The sequence below is a fragment of the Maylandia zebra genome, linkage group LG23 (assembly GCF_041146795.1).
Source record: "Maylandia zebra isolate NMK-2024a linkage group LG23, Mzebra_GT3a, whole genome shotgun sequence".
NCBI classification, from domain to species: Eukaryota; Metazoa; Chordata; class Actinopteri; order Cichliformes; family Cichlidae; genus Maylandia; species Maylandia zebra.
In genome coordinates, this window is record NC_135188.1 from 13,551,630 (window position 1) to 13,576,357 (window position 24,728).

General features: G+C 40.2%; 1 protein-coding gene across 3 annotated transcripts in view; it reads left to right on the forward strand.

Annotated features, from left to right (window-relative positions):
* Positions 1-24,728, forward strand: part of nme7 (NME/NM23 family member 7) — a 25,042-nt gene continuing 314 nt past the window's right edge. Inside the window, exons 1-12 of one of the 3 annotated variants that reach the window (XM_076880600.1) lie at positions 1-128; positions 2,174-2,275; positions 2,477-2,643; positions 5,791-5,901; positions 7,294-7,344; positions 7,465-7,672; positions 7,766-7,871; positions 14,149-14,213; positions 14,825-14,893; positions 15,634-15,735; positions 24,120-24,227; positions 24,318-24,728. In XM_076880600.1, the coding sequence (XP_076736715.1) occupies positions 126-128; positions 2,174-2,275; positions 2,477-2,643; positions 5,791-5,901; positions 7,294-7,344; positions 7,465-7,672; positions 7,766-7,871; positions 14,149-14,213; positions 14,825-14,893; positions 15,634-15,735; positions 24,120-24,227; positions 24,318-24,341 (1,116 nt within the window). In that variant the 5' untranslated portion in view covers positions 1-125 and the 3' untranslated portion in view covers positions 24,342-24,728. The remainder of the gene's footprint in view (positions 129-2,173; positions 2,276-2,476; positions 2,644-5,790; positions 5,902-7,293; positions 7,345-7,464; positions 7,673-7,765; positions 7,872-14,148; positions 14,214-14,824; positions 14,894-15,633; positions 15,736-24,119; positions 24,228-24,317) is intronic. The other 2 variants (XM_004552823.6, XM_076880601.1) reach the window with 2 other exon arrangements.

Consider the following 24,728-nt stretch of genomic DNA (forward strand, 5'->3'; position numbering starts at 1 on the left):
AAGGTCAGACTTCCCATGAACACGTGAATGCACCTCTGCAGTTACTATAGAAACGAAGTACGGCTAATGTTTGCTAGCTAACAACAGTGTGCTGTCACACAGAGTTTACAGGGATGTTTTAAAAGATGGTGAGTAAAGATTCCCTCATGTCATCAAACCGGGGGGCGTGAGGGCTTCGGTGAAGGTAAAAACTTCCGTTAGAGCCTGAAACAGGTTGCTGTTTGCTACTGTTAGCATAATAAACACAAGCTAGCCGAGCAGTTCTAAACATCAGTGCTTCAGGCTAACGGGTTAGCCGTTAGCTCCTTTAAAAATATCATTTATGGCTTATACACAGTTTAACTACAGATACTACAGGTAGCTGTGTGGTTAATGTCTAATGGTGAACATCAGCTATGATTAAATTAGCTAAAGGTGTAGCTGAGCAGGTGCTTTTAATGTTGGTATACCTGGCATCAAACATGTTTCTGCTCAAAGAGTTTCTATCCATTCAGCTGGTGCCCATGTTTTCTGTTTATTCGATTGACTAGGCTGAGTGGAGGAGGTGGTCTGAGCTTTTAGTTGTGAGAGACATCCTTATCTCTCACACGGTGCGTTAGACGACTGATTAATGCTAAACTGCAGACTGGTTAATCAATCAATCAAATTATATTTGTGTAGCACCTGTAGGAGGTGGGTGCAGATACTTTAAAGAAAACAAAATGCAATGATACAGAATATGAGAGGAAGAAAATTCTGAGCATCTTAAAAATAATTGAAAACATATAACATTACAAAGTAATGATATTACTGATATTTTAAGAGCTAATCGAAGAAAGGAGGAGGAGGGCAGTCATTTATTATGAAAAAATAACCCACTTTGAATTTTTCTTAATTAATCAGACTAACAGCACCAAAACACTGTTACTGATTTATTTGTCCTTGAAGAAATTGTATTCATTTATCCTACTTTTTACTGCCTCTGTGCCTTTCCAGTGGTGCCATCCCACATTGAAGGAGCACTGCTTTGAATATACAAACTAAGAAAGTAATAGTAGCACTGATGTTTTGCTTGTTCGGGATAAGACCCGGATCATCCCCAGGCTTCATGAAGCAGTGGGGCAAGAGATAGGGAACATTTTCTTTGCAAAACCAATTGGATTAATGATGAGCAGAAGACCAGGAGACACCTTCAGCAAATCATCCTTTAAACATGATAACACTGGCCTGGCGGTGATTAGGACAATCACTGCAGCGAAATAGTCTGTGAAATCACTTCCTGTGTCTTCCTAACTGCTTAATCTTAATAGGAAATGTCATGAGGAAGATAAGGAGTGTGGAAATGCAAACTTGTCCTGAAGATGGAAGACAGAATGCAGAATGCAATATTTGCAAATCTCATGAGCCCATATTTTATTCGCTGTAGAACAACCAAAAAATGATCTTCTTTGTGGTATTTTTGGTTTTGTGATGCTCGAAATGTTTTCGTTTGGCGAAAGGTCTGATCTGCAGGAAGTGACCTGCAAACCAAATCCAGGCTTGTGTTGCTTAGTGGCAACAGTGCTAACCAATCGTTATCCGTGTTTACTGAATTGTTTTTGGTTGACAAGGTGAACTGAATAAAGTCTGCTACTAGTCAGGTGAGCATACTTGATCATATTGAGTCATAACATTTCTGTGCTTATTAATAACAGACGCCTTTGGTTTGTAAAAAGCCAGATTTTGTAAATATTGACCACCTTATGTACTGCATTCGTTTTCTGTTAATAAATACATTTGTGGAAATGGACCAAAATGTAAAAATAAACCTGAACTGTGTGGATTCATGCCTCCTAGTTTACATCTGTGAGGCTTGCGCATTCACCTGAACATCGGCCTGTGGTTTCAGGCGACCTTTTAAAAGCTCAGTATGTTTTATTTGTTGGCACAGATTCAGGGTTTTCCTGGCTCAAACTGGGCCTTTGGGGTTGAAAAAACACACATGATTTGTCCTCATAAGTTAGTTAGTTTCAGTTTTTGAAATAAATGGTCAATTTTGTGTTATTCTTGATCATTTTATAATGAGAAATGGAGGAAATTAAATCATGTGGGTGAAAAAATATTTTCTTTTGGCTTTTTGGGGGTTGCCAGAAATTCTCCTTTGCAGAAAGAAGCTTAATATTTAAGTTATACTTATTTATTTATTTATTTTCAGGAGGACCGGTTTGCCTTTCTTACTGAGTGGTATGACCCCACCTCCGCCCTCCTGCGGCGTTACCAACTGTTTTACTACCCCAGAGATGGCTCAGTAGAAATGGTACGCTTTTGCTCCAGTGCTTACTTTTTGTCTCTCTTTTTTCTGCCTGAAGGTGTGTTTATGAATGTTCTTTTTTTAATCCAGAATATGAATACCTTGTAGTGGAAAATGTAAATAGCTTATTTGTTTTAATTAACTCCATATTGATGAAAATTTCAGATTTTGTCTTTAGCATTTCTGAAAAATATATCTGTTTTACAGTTTGATGTAAAGAACCAGCGGATATTTCTGAGAAGGACCAAATACAATGACATGCATCAGGAGGACTTATTTATTGGGAATCGAGTGAACGTGTTCTCACGACAGCTACATCTGATCGATTATGGGGATCAGTACACAGCAAACAAACTCGGCAGTAAAAAAGAAAGGTATGATCATTCATCTAACTTACATTTGGGGGGGTGTCTACCCATGTAGACACGATTGATCTATTTGGAAAGTTATGGCCTTACAAATAAATCCTTTAACTGTAACCTGCTGACAGACATTAAAAACACCCACGAAGAGATTACAACAAAGCTGTTTGCTCTTGAGTGTTGAAATCTGTGATTTTTATAAATGTTGACAAGCTGTGTAGACACAGAATAAAATGTATATGGAAAGACTAAATCCAGGTGTGCAAACACTGTAAAGACTTACAGTGGGGCAAAAAAGTATTTAGTCAGCCACCGATTGTGCAAGTTCCCCCACTTAAAATGATGACAGAGGTCAGTAATTTGCACCAGAGGTACACTTCAACTGTGAGAGACAGAATGTGAAAAAAAAAATCCATGAATCCACATGGTAGGATTTGTAAAGAATTTATTCGTAAATCAGGGTGGAAAATAAGTATTTGGTCAATAACAAAAATACAACTCAATACTTTGTAACATAACCTTTGTTGGCAATAACAGAGGTCAAACGTTTACTATAGGTCTTTACCAGGTTTGCACACACAGTAGCTGGTATTTTGGCCCATTCCTCCATGCAGATCTTCTCGAGAGCAGTGATGTTTTGGGGCTGTCGCCGAGCAACACGGACTTTCAACTCCCGCCACAGATTTTCTATGGGGTTGAGGTCTGGAGACTGGCTAGGCCACTCCAGGACTTTCAAATGCTTCTTACGGAGCCACTCCTTTGTTGCCCGGGCGGTGTGTTTTGGATCATTGTCATGTTGGAAGACCCAGCCTCGTTTCATCTTCAAAGTTCTCACTGATGGAAGGAGGTTTTGGCTCAAAATCTCACGATACATGGCCCCATTCATTCTGTCCTTAACACGGATCAGTCGTCCTGTCCCCTTGGCAGAAAAACAGCCCCATAGCATGATGTTTCCACCCCCATGCTTCACAGTAGGTATGGTGTTCTTGGGATGCAACTCAGTATTCTTCTTCCTCCAAACACGACGAGTTGAGTTTATACCAAAAAGTTCTACTTTGGTTTCATCTGACCACATGACATTCTCCCAATCCTCTGCTGTATCATCCATGTGCTCTCTGGCAAACTTCAGACGGGCCTGGACATGCACTGGCTTCAGCAGCGGAACACGTCTGGCACTGCGGGATTTGATTCCCTGCCGTTGTAGTGTGTTACTGATGGTGACCTTTGTTACTTTGGTCCCAGCTCTCTGCAGGTCATTCACCAGGTCCCCCCGTGTGGTTCTGGGATCTTTGCTCACCGTTCTCATGATCATTTTGACCCCACGGGATGAGATCTTGCGTGGAGCCCCAGATCGAGGGAGATTATCAGTGGTCTTGTATGTCTTCCATTTTCTGATGATTGCTCCCACAGTTGATTTTTTTCACACCAAGCTGCTTGCCTATTGTAGATTCACTCTTCCCAGTCTGGTGCAGGTCTACAATACTTTTCCTGGTGTCCTTCGAAAGCTCTTTGGTCTTGGCCATGGCGGCGTTTGGAGTCTGACTGTTTGAGGCTGTGGACAGGTGTCTTTTATACAGATGATGAGTTCAAACAGGTGCCATTCATACAGGTAACGAGTGGGGGACAGAAAAGCTTCTTACAGAAGACGTTACAGGTCTGTGAGAGCCAGAGATTTTCCTTGTTTGAGGTGACCAAATACTTATTTTCCACCCTAATTTACGAATAAATTCTTTACAAATCCTACCATGTGGATTCATGGATTTTTTTTTCACATTCTGTCTCTCACAGTTGAAGTGTACCTCTGGTGCAAATTACTGACCTCTGTCATCATTTTAAGTGGGGGAACTTGCACAATCGGTGGCTGACTAAATACTTTTTTGCCCCACTGTATCTATGGAGCTGTATAACAAAGTACTGAATTAAAGGCTTGAATGCTTTTATAAGTGAGAGTTTCCAGTGCTGGGTTATGAATGACTTTGTTGATATTGGGCGGATAAAGATTATCTATTTAAAACGAAATCTACAATGAAGTATAGTATACAGTAGGGGAGGGTGAATGCTCTGAAGTGACTGTAAATCAATAAAGATCAGTAGAGAAGTAACAGGAGCACTACAAAGATACGGGACACTGTGAAGATGGACATCGATAAGTGGAGAAAATATGGCTCAATAGTGACATCACCAGCAACTGGATAGTTGAAAGATGATCAATGCTGAAGAGGAGGAAGAAGAAAACTGGTCGGGGAGGACACCAAGAGACCTGCAGGAACATTAAACAAGCTGCAAGAATTTCTGACAGAAACTTCCTGTGCACCACAGGTGACAACATTAACTGTGTTTTTCATATGTCTGAAGCTGTGTTTTGGTCTGATGAGAACAAGGTTGAACTTTATGGCCATAATTCCACAAACTACGCTGCCCATGACCACACAATACCATCCCCATGGTGAAGTACAGTGGGGGCGGCATAATGCTTTAGGGGTTCTATAGGTGGAACTGGAGCCTCGGTCTAGGTGACCAATTTTAAATACCAGTCAGTTAGCTAGTCAAGTCAGTTAGCACACAACCCTCAGATGTCCGCTAGAAAGCTGAAGAGTTTCAGCTATCAGCACAACAACCCCTCTGAAGGTCGGATTAAACGTTTGGAATGACCCAGAGCCCAGATCTGAATCCAGCTAGAGGTTTGTGGGAGGATCTGAAGAGGGCTGTGCAGAGAAGGCGCCCTCACAATTTGACAGATTTGGAGCTCCTTTGTGAGGAAAAGTGGGCCAATAGTGGAGGTCTAAATGTGCTGCAATGACACGAACTTAAAAGGCTGAATGCTGTAATTTAGTGAGGATTTTTAAATATCTGTTAGTTTGAGGGTGTGGATGTTTATTCTACCAGTTTATTGTAAGTTTTCACTTTTTTCCCCCTTAAAAGATTTATTTATTTTTTATTTGACAGGCTAAAGGTCACATCAAAGGTGGAAAAATTCAAATTATTTATCTTGAATATCACACAAACCTGGTACTATAACTGTGTAGACTTTTTGTATTCACTGTACCTACATTATTTTGTTTGTGTCCTGAGTGTGCTAATGTGCAGCCTTCTGTTGGCTGTGATATCTGCTGTCCAATCGCATCTCTTATTTTCCCTCTCCTCTCCCTGTGTCTCCAGAACGCTTGCTTTGATAAAGCCAGACGTAGTCACCAAGATCGGAGATATCCTTGAGCTGATCTACTCCTCCAACCTGATAGTGACCAAAGCCAAGATGACAAAGCTCACGTGGTAAAGTCACAGCCTCTCTGCCAAACATCCAAAAATAATAATACTAATAATCTCACTGTGGGAAAGTATCAAACAAGCTGTGGGAGAGGGAAACACGGGCAGTTTGGTGCCAGTGTCCTTGTATAAACAGACGGATGGCTCTCCGTTCTCACACACATTAGGAACATATGGCGAGCCAAGAGGCAAACAAGGTCTGATTTTTATTAAACACTAGCAATTTTATCAGGTGGATGACCTCACAACATTAGCCCAGTCTCACCCTGATCTGATCTTTCTGTGTTTAATTTGAAAGTACAGTTTGAAGTATAATGCTTGTTAAGTTGAGTGAACTTTGAGTTGAGGGGTTATACAACAAAGACATTGAACATATCTGGGATTTCTGTGATGGCTCAACAAGACCTAAAAGCCCAGTCCGGGATAACAGTCATATCACAACGGTGGTATCAACTTTCTCTTTATGTTCAAGTCTCTGAGAATGCTCACATAAAATGAGTGGTCTTTGACTCATCTGTTCACTCTTCTGCATAAAATTAACCTTTTTTTTTTATTGATTATTTTGTATTTGTATAAGTTAAATACCTGGGGTTTATGTACAGCATTTTGTCTATGCATTTGTCTGTAACCTGCTGTTTCTGCATCTAAACATCCTTCTGCTTTAAATTTGTGGAGTCAGATCATCAAATCCAAGGATATCCCCTTTTTATGACATGTCTCAAAAACACAAAAACACAGATCCAAGAGTGGAAAAACTGTGTGAGCATTTACAGCAGTCTGCAGCCCTGTGAGCCCTTTTGGCTCAAAGGGATTACTGTGCACACCCTAACCTCATTATTAGAAACTTTGACCATGTTTAACATGAACATCCTCCACTTAATCCACTGTAGGCTCAAGGTTTGAATTTACTGCCGCCTTTGGCATTGCCTGTAATAAAATTCAGAAGTTTTACATTTCATTTTGCTTCCCAGAAGTAGCAGAACTTATAACTGGGTCAATTATTTGCATATTTTAAGCAAAATGTACTGTAAAAAAAACCTCTTCTGAGTAGTAAACGCTCAGAATATTTTTCTGTAATTGGTACCAGTTTATTAATCATAACTCTTATCACCTACACATTTGAAATTGTGGAATTTCTATGTCTAGCCTTGGTGGAATCATGGTTGGGGGGCAGGGGAGAGTGCCCATCATTTACTTCCCAAAATCCAAGGACATGAAATTAATGTTGATGTTGAAATGTCACTTTATTTAAATAGTATGATTGTAGAATGAGTTTATTACCGCAGATAAAAAGCTGGGAGATAAGAAGACTGATGACCTCTATGAATGTCTTTGTCAGTAAACAGCGTCATTTTTCTGCTCATTTACTCATTGTTTTATGGGTTTCTTGCGTTGCAGGAGCCAGGCAGCTGACTTTTACACTGAACATCAAGGCAAGCCGTTCTTTAAGTGAGTGCCCCGGTGAATGATGCCTCAAATTTCAGTAGAAAAGATATCTGATAGCAAAAAAATATTATTCAAAGTAATCCTAACAGTAAATGTAAACAAACACGTTGCTCCATTTCGCAGTAACCTAGTGCAGTTTATGTCCTCGGGCCCGGTGGTTGCCATGGAGCTGATGGGTGATGAGGCCATGTCTATCTGGAGGGGGCTCTTGGGAACTTCAGACCCTGCTGTGGCGCGGAGGGAGGCGCCACAGAGCGTCCGTGCCCAATTTGGAACAGATGGCATCAAAAATGTCGGGCATGGCTCCGACTCACCCGCTGCAGCAGCGAGAGTGAGGATGTTACTCTGTGACCTCCAGACTTTATTCATCCTCACATGTGCCCTGGTAGCCCAGACGTGATCAAAGTGTTTTTATTCTTGTTAGGAAACTGAATTTTTCTTCCCTTCCACGATTGGGCACGGTCCCTCTAACACAGCCGCCTTTACGGACTGCACATGCTGCATCATCAAACCCCACGCCATATCTGAAGGTAAGGAGAACACAATTACTAACAGTAGCTGCACCTGAAGGTGAACCAAATCACACACCACAGCAAAATTTCAGCAGACTGAATTGGATACAAGCAGTTAGCCACAAATTCATCAGCTCACAAAAAGTGCTGAAACATGTTAAAATCCATGAATTTGGTTAGATGTGGCAGACTTCTTCAGAATAGACTTAAACTTAAAAAAAGTTTAAGTCTTTTTTTGCTGGGGGCATTTTTTCAGCCTTTATTTGACGGGGCAATAGAGAAAGCCCAAGTTGAGATGGCACACTGGAAACAGTCCGGGGGTGGCTGAACCCGTGTTCATGCTGCCTTTCAGCATATGACTTACAATGTGTTTATTTTATAAAATAAAATACAGGCCTGCAAGACTGAAAGAAGGTAACAATACAAATTGCAAACTAACCCATAAGTTGACTCTTTTTCTGTTTTGTTACTGTATGTAGAGCATAGATCTTTATTTTATTTTTTTATTTTCAGGATAAAATGACTCTTGAGATTAAAAATGTCTTTTGCAAGCATGTCCTGGCTAAGACAAACAGCAGAACAATCAGCATTGACTAGTTACACAGCAAAAATACCAAAAATAATTAGACCAGTGTACATGAGCTGAAGCCTAAAATAGAAAAACAACCAATGTTTAGAACATTTAACACCACTGAAACCTGAAATATCAGCGTAAGTACTAATATTCAGGCAGCCTGATTGCCTCCAGATCTTAGAGTTAACTTAGTTAATTTACTTAAATTAATCTAATAGTCAGACTATAGTCAATCAATAATAGTCAGACTATTATAAAGAAAAACCTGGCTAACATCTGTTATTAATAAAATAACACATTTTGCTTTAATCTTTTATTCAGGGTTTCCCTCACATAGGGCTCAGGTATAATGTGTGACATTTATTTATTTATTTATTTATTTATTTATTTATTTAATTTTATCATTTGAGAATTTACTGTTGGGCAATCCTTGTTCAGCTCTTCCTGTTTCCCTACCAGTAGGTTGAGGTAGAACAAGTCATCCACTAAGTGGAACGTTGCTAGCTTAATCCCTGTATCTGGTTCAGGTGCCAGTTTCCCGGGTTCACTCAGGCTGCAGAACAGAACAAAAACTTCTGTCGCAAACTCCAGTTAAACATGGTGGAGTTGGAGTCCATCCATTGGATGAGAAAGTCAGTGAAGACAGATTTGACATTTTCTCTGTCATTTATTGTCACCATGTTCTGTTTATATAAAGTGTGAAGTATTTAGGAAAGCGTGTGTGCCCCTTTCATGCGCCTCCTACCCAACTTACAGCTTTGTTTTGTTTGTTTTTTTTGTTGTTTTTTTGAGGGTTTGTTTAGTTTGTGCTCTGGCTCCTCCTCATACCTTACCTCCAATCGCTCTTACAAAAAAGACAAAGAGGTCTGAAGCTTTTGGTTCTGGGAAATCTTTTAAAAGGTTTCTCTCTGAGGGAGTGCCCTTTTAGCTAGTTTGACGTGATGTTGACACATGTAGCTTTTGCAGTGGTTTTCTTTCTTATTGTATTTAATTGTAGGGTCACCTGCACTGGTGTTCCCTTTTGGTTCCCTCAACACAAGGAACTGACTCCTGTGACATTAACCTTCTCACTAATAGTCAGGACCTTTCATGTGTCATAATTCCCTCTGCCTTACAGCTGAGCAGACAGACTGTTGATTCTCTTTTGAAGGATTTTTATAAATACTAACAATGAAGTTGTTATTTTTTGAGAAGTTGAAATAATATATAGTTGTCACAAAGTCCCACAGCAGTCCTGAGTTTTCAACCTCGATGAACACAGTTTGGAAACCACTGATCTAAATAATCAGTTTTACCATAAATACTTGCACAAGAGTACTGTTGGTTGACACTCATTCCATGCATGACTGTTATTGTGCTTGTGTCACAAGGAGGCACTGCGTGGTTACCACATTTGGATTTGGATTTTTCCAAATCCCTGCCCTGATCCCTTTTCACAGTGCATGCCTCTGGAGCTCTGACCTGTGAAATCTGAAATTCTCTGGATAAGAGCTGAAGTATGCATACACAGAGTTGTTGATTGAGGAGAGACCTGGGCTCGTTGTCCTGGAGCGCTGTGCATTAGAGTAAACAAGCTCACTGGGGTCCCTCATGAATTAATTCAATTTATTCCTCATTTAGCCTCAAGTGTTTGTCCTCAGTGGTCATTTGTTTAGTATCAGATTGGACCAGGCTCCCTGTTATTGCTGTAAATGCAAGTAACCAATAATGGCATTCCTTTCAGCCTTAGTTATAACAAAGTCTTTCTAGAAACAAATCCTGCCACTAGACAGCCGTGTTGACAGTTATTTCAGGCTAAACTGAGCACCTTCCTAAAAGAAAAATTCCACCCAAATCTGATTAAACAAAACGTAAAATGTTTGAGCTGGGTTAAAAATCCATTTCCATTACAGGTTATATTTTTAAAAATTTTTCTGGAACAGCAAAAATAATACCATTAACCAAGGATAGTGTTAGTTCAGGCACCGCACAGCTCTCCCACAATCTGAGCAGATCAGCTGATCTCAGTGCCAGTCCACATCAGCTGATACCTTTCTATAAATCTAACTGGCTAACGTTGCGTGTGGCGTGTTATTTAAGGTGCTTTAATTTGTACTCAGTAAGTACTGCAACTGCAAACTGCTTTGCAACCCACCTCCGCCCCAGCTGTCATTGATGATCTGTTCTGTGTTGCTGCTTTCTCTAGAAGTCCCAGAACAAAGTCTTAGTTATATTTTCCCCAAGTAGTAGTAAAGTAAGTATACCTTATCTTACTTACACTTACTGTTGTGGACCAGACTGAAACTGCATTCTGTTAAGGCACAGGTTAACCACCTGTGGCATGGGGCTGTTTGACCAGCTCATGGCCTTTCCAGTGACGGCATTTCTAAACTTCACAGTTAGGCTTCCACCTGTAAAGTCTTGCAAACACATCTTTCCTGCTGTCGGTACTTTTTACATTAATGGAAAAACAGAAAGAGATGCATGGAGACTGTAAAATTGATTTCAAGTGCAGATAAGATGTTAAACCCAGCAAGATGGTTTAAAGCAGCAAGGATGAGTTGAGGAACAAGAAGACTGAGACAGACTGAACCTGGGTGCAACAAGTACATTTTTCTCAAGTTAAGAAAATTGGATTCCTGTTTTTTTCCACAGGTCAGTAAAACTCTGATGTTGTGGCCTAGAGGGTTGGTGAGAGGAACGTAGTGTTTCTGGTTAAGAAATGTTTTATTCCACAGTGCAGACCATTCTCCTTGGGGGACATTTTTAAAACGCACACACGTGTGTGTGTGTGTTTGTGTGTGTGTGTGCGCCAACACCCTGCTGAATTGCATGCTGCTCTCTTGTATGACTTCCTGCCACACCTAAAGGGAATGGTGCCATTGTTAACGTTACACCTGTGGTCTCCCTGCTGTGACTTGTTCAAATGTTGTGAAACATGCGTGGGAGAGAACGCGTGAAATGGGAAAAAAAAAACTTGCATAACTTGCACTCAGGCTTTCTTTGGTTTCTTTAGGGTTTCGTTGAGCAACTGTTAATCTCACAATTTGCTGCTGCAGTAAATGACCTCAGATGTGAAGTATGTGTGAATGAAGACTTGTGGCTTATGATGGAGCTGCTCATTTAGTGCTGACTGTACACATTGATGCTGTTGTAATTAAGTCCACTTTAATTATTTTAAAAAGCTCTCCCCTGTGTTATACTCTTATTTATTTATTGTTTGGGTAAAAAAAAAAGAAGGGTTAGGGTTAACCCTGGTACCTCTGCTCTGTTATTTAGGCTGTTTTCACTCTGTTTAGCTTTCAAGAACTTTTTGTTTTACGTTGTTACAGTACAGACTGTTTATCTTTATTTAAGGAGGATCTTGCACAATCTCACAAAGTCCAGCCACAAATTTCTCTGTGCTCATTGTGGTTTGGTGGCTTAGCAGGTATTTGCTGACATAATGCTGGGAAAGCTGTGCTGTAGGCACAATAACTTTTTTTTTCGCTCATTTGTTTTCTGATATTTAAAGGGGCAGTCGCCTCAAAATCAGGTCTGCATTTGTTGAAGTCAAATCATTTTTTGTAGCAACAGATATTGAACAGTTATGTAGAGCTGAGTAAGATAGTCATAAAGCAGTGAAATGCATTTAAAAGAATGGGGGGGAAACTGCTGGACACGTACACTGTATCTAAATATGTGTATCAGTATATTTATTGATATATTGATATACGATCTGTACAGTGCTTTCCAACTTTATTAGATCATCTGTCATAAAAAAGGAAAACATACAAATTTTAGGAATGTGTTCGAAACTTCTCTGGTTACCTCATTACTTATACCCAAATATTAGCTGGGACACTGGAAGTGTTTGAGAAGTCAGATATTAATCAAGTATGACAGTGAACCCTGAAAAGTTAGTTTTCTGTTCAGGATTGGCATAAATAACTGTAATTTGGCTAGGGCTGTCAACATTAACACGTCATCACAATTAACATGATTAAAATTTTTAATGCAACTAGCCCATCTAATCCCTGAAATGTCTCTGTCAACGCATTTCAGGCAGTTTGTCCAAAGTTTGTCCATTCTGCACTCCAGATGGGTTAATTGTGTTAAAAAATTTTAATCGTGATGACGGGTTAATGCATTAACGTTGACAGCCCTAAATTTGGCATCTTAATCAAAAAATAATAATACTTCTTGCTGCTTTTTTCTTCTTCTTTCCGGTTAGTCAGTAAATTTGAAAATATGTGGATAATAGCAATAATTATGCGCTCAGGTGCTCTACCAGAGGCCTGAACAGAAATGAGAGAGAGAGAATTATTAAAATGTTTTTGTTTATATGTTTTGTTTGTGTCTTCCTGTTAAATGTAACTTTAGTCAACTTCAGCTTATATAGTTTTGGTTTTTAAGTGTCTTCAGTACCTTTCCTTTGCAATTTCATTAATTCGTTTTGATCATCTGACAGTTTACTTTTTTATTTTTCAGATTTCCAATTAACAATGAGATATGAAACTAGTTCAGGATCAGAAATTGGTTATAAAATAAAGAATAATAGTAAGTAATTTTGAACACCAAAGTTTAGTGTTGTTAGTTCAGCTTCCTTTTATTTCTTGAGATTAAAAAAATCAAATTCAAAAAAATTTAAAACTCCAAAATACATTTTAATAGAAAATCACAAAGACATTTATCCTATAGCATCATCCGTAAGGATAATTGAATTTGGCCTGTAAGTGCATATTGTCCTGTAAATTATTTGTGTTAAATTTCAAAAATGCAACTTTTAAAGTTATATGTCCCCTCCCCCCCTTTTTTTTTTATTTTTTTATTAATGCTTAGAATAATTAAGAATTTTATTAAACTGAATTTAGAAAATTGTACATCCGTCCATGTTCTGCTGCTGCAGCTGAGACCAAACTGAGATCATCAGTGCCCAAACAGCCCCGATCCCTCGGGGATCACTTAAAAGGCTAATTGACGTGACAGCTACATTTGAAGGAAGGACTCAGCCAATCACATCAGTGATGAAGGAAGTGGTGACTCAGACATGACTGGAACAGAGAAGCTACTGTTGCCAGGCACCCAGAATATGATCTCCTAGCAACAGCACCAGCTGCTGAGAGCGTGTGCCGATCCTGAACCGGCTGCTGCCTGGGGAGGGCACAGAGGACGCGGGAGCTGCTTCCTTCCCTCACAACTGGACTGAAGGAGACTCATCGATGCCAAAAGTGCAAGTCATGAATCCACACGGTGGCGTTTAGAGTTAATGGAAAGTCCGGTCTGACGAGCACACAGACGACATTTTATCAGGAAGTCAGACTGAGATTATGGGACTGGCGCCCTCATTCAGTTATGTGTCTGCATCAGTCTGACCTTCACTGTCACTGCAGCTCTGCCAGATTTTACAGTAATAGATGGCTGCAATGAGACGTGCACCTTTTTCTAAATAGTAGGCTGTCAGGAAGAAAATCATTTTTCCACTAACGGGATGCTCATAACACAATCTCAATGCAAAGGAAAAACTGAGGTCACTGCAAAATAAACACTCGCTTTATGATGGCTTCACTGCATGTTTACTAATAATAACTCTTAACTTCAGAATATTAATCAGGTAATCATGCTGCTGCTGCAGAGGCTGTTTGTTTTGGATCTCACTCCAGGTTTTATTGCCCCACTATAGACTTCACTTATCAGCCTGGGTAAACTTGACAGAAAGATTATAGAAGATTGCAGATATGAACTGTTCTGATATATCCACAGGTCTGACTGGGAAGATCCTGAACTCCATATCCGCTGGTGGATTTGAGATCTCAGCTCTTCAGATGGTAAATCTTCTTCCACTGGTCCTCATGCAAATTAGTGGTAATGGTAGATGTTCATATGAAATATACCAGAGTTTAAAGTAATAAGGCCTGTGCACACATACTTTGTCAATAAAGATGGGGATAGAAAGCATTCTTAAAGGAAGCTAAAACTGCTTGTTTCAGACAATCTGAACTGTGAATCATGCAGAGCTATTCTAGAAGAGCCTAAGTCGTAAAAATATGGACCTGGAAATGAAAATAACAGGTCCCTGATAAGTGGAAAAAGAATTCCAGGAAACAAGATTTTCTGCTAAAATCCTTGATCTGTATTTGCAATCAAATAGATGCGATGTTAAACACAAGCAGAGAGGAGACATTCTTACCAAGCGTCTGCACTGAGCAAAATTATACAGGTGTTTTCCCAGGAGTACTTGGGTACGGCATCATACACAGAGTCAGAAAGTAACAGAAGATAAGCACAGAGCATCCTAACTGAGTGAAGTCTGTCCATTTGATTAAAGCTAAATTTTTCTTGTCTGTATCCTTTTATTTTTCATCTGTCATTTCCTGGAGTGTTATCTCCATTTGTAATTTCCTACTTGTTTTTCATGTCTAATCATTTTTCCTCGCAGTTCAACATGGACCGGGTGAACGCCGAAGAGTTCTATGAAGTCTACAACGGCATCGTCACAGAGTATCCTGTGAGTATAAACACTGCCTTGTTGTGCCCTCACAGGAAGCCCTAGAATCACTGCCCTGCCCCTTGCTACTTTTGATGACACCAACACAAATTCTGTGCGATAAGGAAGTCATAAGGTCCTCAGAGAGTAACAAGGCGTGTCAGATTCCCAGCCAGCAGCCCATATTTGAAGCTCAGTTTTTGATTGTTGCTATAATGAGTATGTAAACTGATCTAAGTTAACAAAAAAACCCAAAAAACACACATTTTATGATAATCATCATTAATAAACAAACTGAATGTTGAACTTGAGTAAATATTTATTTTTACTGAATGTATATTAGTAATGCATACAGATGATTAGTAATCTTAGTTGTTTACATCATTAGTTTGTGTAAAATGAACTGATAGGAGCTGATAGGAGACATTATGTAATAATGGCGCCAATAGCGTCAGATACTGCTGTTAAGTCAGAGATACGTCTTTAGTGTCAGCCTTGTGATGCATGTATGGCAGCAAAAATGAAACGATTCTCAAACGTGCACTCACGGGAGTGTTTTTGGACACCTGATAATATTCACCCACAGCAGCAAACACAAGGAGGATGAGTGCGACCAATATCTGGAATCAAATTATAGAAACATATTTTCTAAACTTAGCAGGAAGTCTTATGTTTATAAATATAATATAATAATATAAGTACACAGTGTCACTCCAAAACAATAGCACTAGGTGGGTTTTAATTCCGCTTGGTTCCCGCAGAACATGGTGACCGAGCTGTGCTCTGGACCCTGCATGGCCCTGGAGATTCATGGCACAGACGCACCAAAGACCTTCAGGGAGTTCTGTGGCCCTGCTGATCCGGTGAGTGTTTCCTGTTTAAATTCTGCAGGAGCAGCCTGTTCAACAAGTGAAATGTCAAAATGTTCATCAATATTCTCTGCAAACGATTATCCATCCATCAGCCTGTCTTTAAAAGGGAGTTTTCCAAATGTCCTCTTCACAAAAAAATGAAGTGATTATACAACATGTAACACACACATGCACCTAGCTTTAAGTAATCCAGCAGCCCAGCGATAAATCCTCCTTTTATGAAAGGTCTTAAGTTGTTCAGCATTAAACGGTAAGTATCTCGTCTTAAGAGATAACATTTCTCTGCTGTGGCTTTACTTTTTATTGTCCTGAGTAGATCCAGTTTAGACAATTATATTCGCGCTCCTCCCCCTTTCTTTGTGCAGCCTTACATACCCGTTTGCTTGGCTAAATCTTCTGCACCTTCTTCTTATTCACCTTCTTTGGGAAACATCTGCTGAGAAGTAATTAAAGCTGGCAGCCGGACAGCAGTGAAGGAGAACCCTGATATTTCTAATTTAGACTGAGCTCACTATTTGGTTCAATGCTGCTTACAGGAAAAATAATACATAGCTCAGGTTTTTTTAAAGCTTTTGTTTGTTGTCAGACTAGACAGATAAAAAAATATTTGTGTGTGTGTGTGTGTGTGTGTGTGTGTGTGTGTGTGTGTGTGTGTGTGTGTGTGTGTGTGTGTGTGTGTGTGTGTGTGTGTGTGTGTGTGTGTGTGTGTGTGTGTGTGTGTGTGTGTGTGTGTTAATGAAGCCCGAGCTGCGTGACTATGCTGGTGTGTGATGTGAAATCTGATGATCTGACGCTCTGCTCGGTTGCCATAACAGTGACAGACTCCACACCTGCACCCGCTACAGGTGCAGCAGCTGCTGACAACTCAGCTGTGATTCTTCTTAAAATATCAAACACTCAACTTGTTTTTCACTTGTAATCAGCTCTGCTGAAGATTTAAGGCTAAAGTTAATTAGCTAATGCGTTCCAGGGCACATGACTCTACGCCGCTGCTCATTGATGTCGAAATAAAGATGTGTTTTCCACTGCTCAGTTTATAACACATTATTCTAAATACACTCAACAAAAATATAAACGCAACACCTTTGTTACTGCTCCCATTCCCCATGGGATGGACGTAGAGACCTAAAATTCATTCCAGATACACAATATAACCATCCCTCCCAAACAGTGGTCACAAATCAGTCCAAATGTGTGGTAGTGGGCACATCTGCCATATTGAGATAATCCATCCCACCTCACAGGTGTGCCACATCAGGATGCTGATCTGACATCATGAGTAGTGCACAGGTGTACCTCAGACTGCCCACAACAAAAGGCCACCCTGGAATGTGCAGGAATGTCAACCAGATCTGTCGCCCGTGCATTGAATGTTCATTTCTCAACCATAAGCCGTCTCCACAGGCGTTTCAGAGAAAATGGCAGCACATCCAACCGGCCTCACAACCGCAGACCTCGTGTAACCACACCAGCCCAGGACCTCCACATCCAGCAGGTTCACCTCCAAGATCGTCTGAGACCAGCCACCCAGACAGCTGCTGGAACAATTGGTTTGCACAACCAAACAATTTCTGCACAAACTGTCAGAAACCGTCTCAGGGACGCTCAACTGCATGCCCGTCGTCCTCATCGGGGTCTTGACCTGACTCCAGCTCGTCGCCGTAACAGACTTGTGTGGGCAAATGCTCACATTCGATGGCGTCTGGCACGTTGGAGAGGTGTGCGCTTCACGGATGAATCATGGTTCACATTGTTCAGGGCAGATGGCAGCTGAGAATGTCCCAGTTCTTGCATGGCCAGCATACTCACCGGACATGTCACCCATTGAGCATGTTCGGGATGTGCTTGACCGGCGTATACGACAGCGTGTACCAGTTCCCACGAATATCCAACAACCTCGCACAGCCATTGAAGTGGAGTGGACCAACATTCCACAGGCCACAATTGACAATCTGATAGACTCCATGCGACGATGTGTTGCACTGCATGAGGCAAATGGTGGTCACACCAGATACTGACCGGTTCTGGGTCCCCAGACCCCCAATAGCGCAAAAAACTGCACATTCCAGGGTGGCCTTTTGTTGTGGGCAGTCTGAGGTACACCTGTGCGCTACTCATGATGTCAGATCAGCATCCTGATGTGGCACACCTGTGAGGTGGGATGGATTATCTCAATATAGCAGATGTGCCCACTACCACACATTTGGACTGATTTGTGACCACATTTTTGAACCCTCATAACTTGAAAAGTACAGGAGGATGACCACATGAAATTTTCAGGCTGAAAAAACACGTTTAAGTTCTGTTACCAAAATTCAGTCTGTCACCAGGTGTATTTATGAAATGATGAGGATTGTACAATTTCAGCCCATTACTCATTAAAATGTTCATAGGGTGAAAGAAAACTTTCCATTGATCCGGTTAAAATATTCAACTTATTGAAGAATCAGTTGGCTACTACAAACCTTTTCAGATTTGTCTGATTTATATGGAATAACCCAACAGAAGAAGAAATGTGTTTAGATTAATGGGGAAATTATTTCATTGACCCTAACAAAGATTAATAGTTATTGTAGTTAACAAAAAACTAAAAGTAGGAATGAAAACAAAACAAACACAAAATGTACAAACTAACGAAAATACAATAAAAATCCACATTAAAAACGAAACATTTCCAAACTGAAATGAGTAAATGCAATCTAAGATCTAACTTAGTTGAAAAGTAACTATAAAGCTAATAAATATAATGCATAACTTTTGCAGCTGTGGTTCCGATTAGTCTGAGGAGACTGTTCACTGAGCTGCTGTCATTTCTTTTTAGCCCTCTTGCCCCATACAGGACTCTAACCGCTTTGATTGCTTCAGAGTTTTCTGACTAACTGGGAGGTCAAACAGTTTAATCACCACATGGCCTCACTCTCACCTCGTTATAATCTGACAAATCACCTAAACATCAGCACTCCTGCTCTTCAGAAGAGTTCACCTCTGTGATCCATCAGATTAGTCACATAAGGGCAGAGGTCTCTGAGAAGAAAGTCAGGGCTGGATGATTAGCTGGATTTTAATTTCAGTTACAATTTTGGCTTCTGCAGCTTCAGAAGAACAAGAAAACACATCAAAGGATTTGACTTTTGCCATTTTTGTGTTGTGATATAAATCAAGTGCACCCTTTTTGTTTCCAGATCAGCTTAAGCCAAGATGGCCTTCTGGTCAAGAAGACCCATTTAAAAGATGTAAAATTTTCTACTGTAGGTTTGAGCACAGGTTTAAGGCGTCAGCAGGTCTGCTGTATGAGCGGATGGCCTTGAATGGATTTAATTCAATTTTAAAATAAATTCCAAATTTCACTGGAAGACAGTGAAAGAAAGCAGGAACGGGGCTGATCACCCACTGGCTTTTGTTATGCATCAACTGAACAAAGAACTGAAACATGCACTGACAAGTGAGTTAAAGTGATCTAGACGGGATGAAAATGAAAGCGTGTATTAACGGTTACAAATTACTGGCTGACAAAAACGGGAAAAGGCTGGATAATATTAGAGATGTGAGATTTAAGTTTCACGTGCAGATGATTTCAGTGGCACTGGGTGGGGTACTTTATGAGGACAATAACCCGAAACTCTTATTACACTTCACACACAACCATCATCAGATATGGGACGCGCTCTCATTCTGTTATGCAACTGATGCTCACGTGCATAGGTCATGCTTAATCTGATTACCGAGTACTTTATTACTTCCTTAATTATACAAAAACACTGTCCATGCCTCCTTATAGTTTAAAACTGGATAAATGGTTGAGTGCCCAACATTACAGGCTAACATTAGAACCAGCTCTGCAAGCACAACCCCACAATCTATCCCAGGAACCGCTGCCCGCTCTGCTCGTTTTCTGTGGACAGGCACATGTAGCTAAATCCAGCCAGTCCAGTCGGTACAGAGTTTGACCACATCATCAATGCGCACAAAAATATATGAGCAGCTCAGTCAAAAGTACAACAGTAGATTGGAAATGGTTTGCATTTCACTCATAATGTTGGAAGCAGAAAGTCAGTTTTTTTACGTTTTAGTAACCATATTGTAGTTTCTAAGACCTTTATGTCACCTCATACAAATTAAAACTCAAAAATGCATTGATGCTTGATTTCTTTTTTCTTGAATCTGTCCAAAGTTTCAACACTCCAGTTTTTTAAAAAATTTGAATTTTCTGGCAAATATTTACAGTTCGGTTTAGTTAAATAATGAAGATTAAATATTGACAAAAATCATGGTTTTTACCCCCGTAGACGTCGTTATTCTTCAAACAGCGGGCACAGTAGGGAATGTTTTCTTATCAAACGTAGTGTGTGCGTACGTGTGCGTGCATGCGTGCGTAAAGACACTCCCGACGTCACTATCAGGCTGACAGATTAGACTGCACAAACACTGTCACCCCCACAAGTCTATTCATAGTTAAGGGTCAGTTGTTTGTGGTAAGAATAGACTATTGATTTAATTCTGTTTGACTAATCTATACACAGCACAGATTCAATGACCTCGAACCCACTTCATCATGCCAGAGTGGATGCTAGATCAATTTAATCCCAGTGTTTCCATACAGGAGGGAGCAGAAACGATTCGAATATACAGCCAAGTGCATTAACTAGGCATAAAGAGCGCTGGTATATTCACACCTCCACCCTTCAGCTTCCCTGCGCTGCACTCACTCAGTCATAAGATTGCACCGTGTCTTGTGATGTGTCCTCTTATCAGAGTGGACAGACACAACGGTCGTCTATACAGCTTTACTTTCTTAGATTATACACAAGCAGCATGGATGGCCACTGTGTTCCAACTAAAGATATTACTGTAAGAGATGATCCGACAGGCCCAAACTTCCCGTTACACAAGGCTATCAAACCAGCCCTGCATTGTAATGGTGAAAAATATGCTTTTCCTATTGATTTTTGAGGCGTAATGGTTTAGTGGAAAAAAGTATCGGCTTCTCTGTAGAGGTCTCCGTGCTAAATTTAGTCCAGTTTAGAGCACCCAAAACCCTAACGATGGAAACTGTAACCAGACACGTTCGTTGTTCCTTTTAAAGTTGGCCTACTGAGACGTCCGTGCCCATATTTCATTTTGGCAGCAGCTTCAGGATCTGCTTCTCTTTTATCTGTTCCATGGAATGAAAATAAAAGAGGAAAAAGATAAACAAGAAATCGTTTCCAGCTAAAGAGCTGCAAGGATAGAGGTCGAAGACAGGATACACTGCTTAGTTTTTCCTTTTTTAAAGAAATAACACAGCAGCCAGTCATCTGTTCCCTCATCTCTGTGGTTTAATTTCAAACCTGCACTGTTTTATTCAGTTTTATTTTTTTTGTAGAGCCTTTTTATTGTAACTTCAGATTTTTACACTGTTTTTGTTTGTACGTAGACATTCTCTCACTGAACTGTTTTATTTCCCTTTTATTTTTTTTCTGTCTGTGTAATTTCTGCCTTATTGAAATTTCTTTTTTCTTACATTTTTTAGAGGCTGTGTTTAATGTTTTGTCTAATTAAAAAATATATATTTTCTAAAACTTCAATAATGGTGATAGAAAACTCTCAATCTAAGCACTTCACTTTTTGTAGTATTCGTGACTTTAGGCTCAAAGAGTGCAGTACAGTGGGTGTACTCAAGTATCAGTTCAATGTCTTGCTCTTCTCAGCAGGGTGGGACAGTCAGCAGGGTGTTAAGGATCAGGCATATCTGTGTGTTCATGTGACCACTAGGTCCCTGTGCCCGAGTCTTTGCTGGCCACCAGAGTTAGCAGTTGTTATGTGAGCATCAGTCTGGTACACTATGGGACTCATTAAAATCAAATTAAACACTGACAGCAGGCCACTCATGGGTAGATAATGCAATTACAGAGAGCAGTGTTTTGCAAAGAATTCTTTTATTGCTAAGTAAATCTTCCCCTGACTTCCCCTTTGCCATCGCTGGCTTTAGTCTCATGTGGCACGGGACACATAAACTGCAGATCTGCACAGGATGTTATACTGTGTTTCCCACCAGCAGCACGCACACTCAGCAAACAGCCATATTAGGAGACCTGTTGATGTTCCTGCTGTCTTCCAGAGATGAGGAGAATCTCCACAAAAATTTCCAGTTGTATAATTCATTTGAACCATAAACGCAGTTGCAAGAACTTAGAAGTTAATGTTAGGCTGTAAATAAGCTGTACCGCAAGTGCGCGACTTTAATGCACCGTTAACCGCTTCTATTTAGCATGATGATGCTGAATGTTGAAGGTGTTTTTACTGTTGTATTTTATGATTCACCATAACCACAGGCCTTATTCCAGGGATCCACAACCCTCACTCCAGGACGAGGGAAGTCTGCTTACTTGTTAGCATGCTAACATGTGCTTGATCAGAAACTGGTAGATTGTAAAATTGGAGTTGAATGCTGGACATCCATGGGTGTTTTCTGAGCTTAATCAATTCTTAATCAATTGACTTTGTTTCAAGAAGACCGAGGTGAAAGAAATTCATCATGCTTCTGGTAGTCTTTTGCTGGCCAAGCCTAAAAATACCTATAAAACAACTTTTTGTTAGCAACAGTTCCATTTTTGATGCAATGGGTGTTAGTTGGTGGTTAGTTTTTAAGCTGTGTCATTTTTATGGCAGCCTGGTGGAAAGCCGCCATTACTGACGTCCTAATCAAATGTCTAACCTTAAAAGGGAGTTTTAAAAAAAAACAAAACTCAGTTGACACAAAGTTCCCAGCTGATCTTTAGCTACGAGTCCTTGAGCCTGTAGTCTTTATTTTCCTTTGTAGTCTTTTACGTGTTGTGTAGTGCGATTGTTCGAACAGCAGATGGGTTTCCAACTGGTTTTTTCGAAAGACAATGCATCTCTTTGAGAGGAAGCCTTGGGTGATTTGTGACCTTCAAACTGGTTCCTGTCTTTTGTCTGCAGGCTCATAATCCACCGAAGGATAAACAAGTCAGAAATGTTTCCCTGCTGCCGAACACAAAGACCACACAACCCTTGCTGTGTTAACACCGTCATATTTTTTGCTTTTCCCAGCATATCAAATATTACTTCACGTTGCGTAAGATTTGCTTTAGATTAAACAGGCATTTTGGTAAATGAACTATTCATCAGACACCCCTCTCCTGATGGCAGACATTGTTGGGAGGGTTTCATTTCCTGGAAACTCAAGAGGATGAGACAGGCCAGCTCTGACCTTAGGAGTGTCAGAAATAGACTGAAGATAAATGTGCTGCATGGAAGAAGGTGGCTACTGTTCTATAGCAGTCAGACAAAAGTGTTGAATAAAAAGACTTGATTTGTAGCCCGTAAGAAATTAAAATGAAAAAAATTTGTTATACTTAACTATAAATAAAGGAAAGGGGAGTGGTTTTAGTCTGAAAGTCAAATTTGTAAAACAGTGTCACAAAATGCTTTCTATATAAATACAAAAAACCCCAATGCAAACAAAAAGCTTCAAATTAAAGATTAAAAATTTAAACTTCAAGGATGGTTTCATATCAATTTTTAAAATGTAGATGGTAAGTTAAACATGTAATAGATATGAGGTATAAGAATATTTAGTCTTCATATAATTAAGTCAGTAGAAGAAACTGATGAATCAAGCCAGTTCGTAACAGCAAACGCTCGGTCACAGTTAAATCACTGCTAGCTGTCTGCTGTCTGGACCTTCTACTAATCGAGTGTCTGGTTTACTTTTTTTTTGCCCTTTTTGTATATTATTGAAAATCTAAACCATTTCTTAAACAGCTGCCCGCAGCTAGAAAGTCAAGTCTTAACTGAGCAGACAGGGAGGTTAAGGCTCCAAATGTGATAAGATAAGAATTGTAAAACTGATAAGATTGTAAAACTACAATTGATAAGATTGTAAAACTACAAGTCAACAAGTTATCCATCATGGAAATGAAATTTAGAAAAAAAATAAATAATAATAATAATAATAATAATAGGAAAAGGTTTAAACAGCCATTCATTGTACAGTACTCAGGATTTAGTGTTACATATTCAGGGAGGGTTTATTTATTTAATGAAGGTTAGTTTGCTTTGCCAGTTGGTCTCTGCAAAAGATGAGCAAAAAGTGAAGTCATTTTTGAAAAGCTGTGGTGAAAATGTGCTTGAGAACCAAGGCCCCCACCCCTAAGTCAGTGGAAAATTTGCTGAGTGTTTTGTCACTTCCTCCACAGGATCACATGTTCAGCCGCTGAGTAATCACTCTGCCGGTACAGGATGTTGACTTTCACAACTGTCCACAGACTTTGACACCAGGATAGAGATGGCGTCACAGCGCCGAATTCACTTAATTTAATGTTGAAGTGCAACGCTAATGAACACGTGATAATCCAGATGTTTCCATCCGACAGGAAATTGCACGGCACCTTCGTCCAACCACGCTGCGCGCCCTGTACGGCAAAGACAAAGTGAAAAACGCCGTCCACTGCACAGACCTCCCCGAAGACAGTGTTTTGGAGGTGGGTGGCGCATGCGCATGTTGTGCACTCCATACACTGAAACGACACCCATAATGTGTTAGCTGTACAGCTCCTCTCATTCTTTTCCAGATAGACACTATGAAGAAACCCTGAGCCCCTGCATAAATAAGTACCTCACATTTAGCGAGAACGAAACCTTCCTGGACTCTAAGGCCATGTCCAGTCTCATGATTGCGCCCTGTGGGCCGGGGCAGCCTCAGATCACACTGGTTTTAGAAAAGCAAGAATGGCAGAGGAATTTGAAACAAAACCATTGTTTTGCAGGGAGTGGGCCTGACCCATCGTGCGTCATTGTTCAGGAAAACTCCTGATCTGTAGTCTGGACAAACGCCTCCTTGTTGAACATTAGCCTATGACTGACTGAGCTGCCATTTTCCCCTGACTGGAACAGTAGCAAAGAAAGGGCTTGTGCAGAGACATTTGAGGTGTCAGACAGTGTTAATTCATCAGCTGTTACTATAAATGTCCCTTAAATTCCTT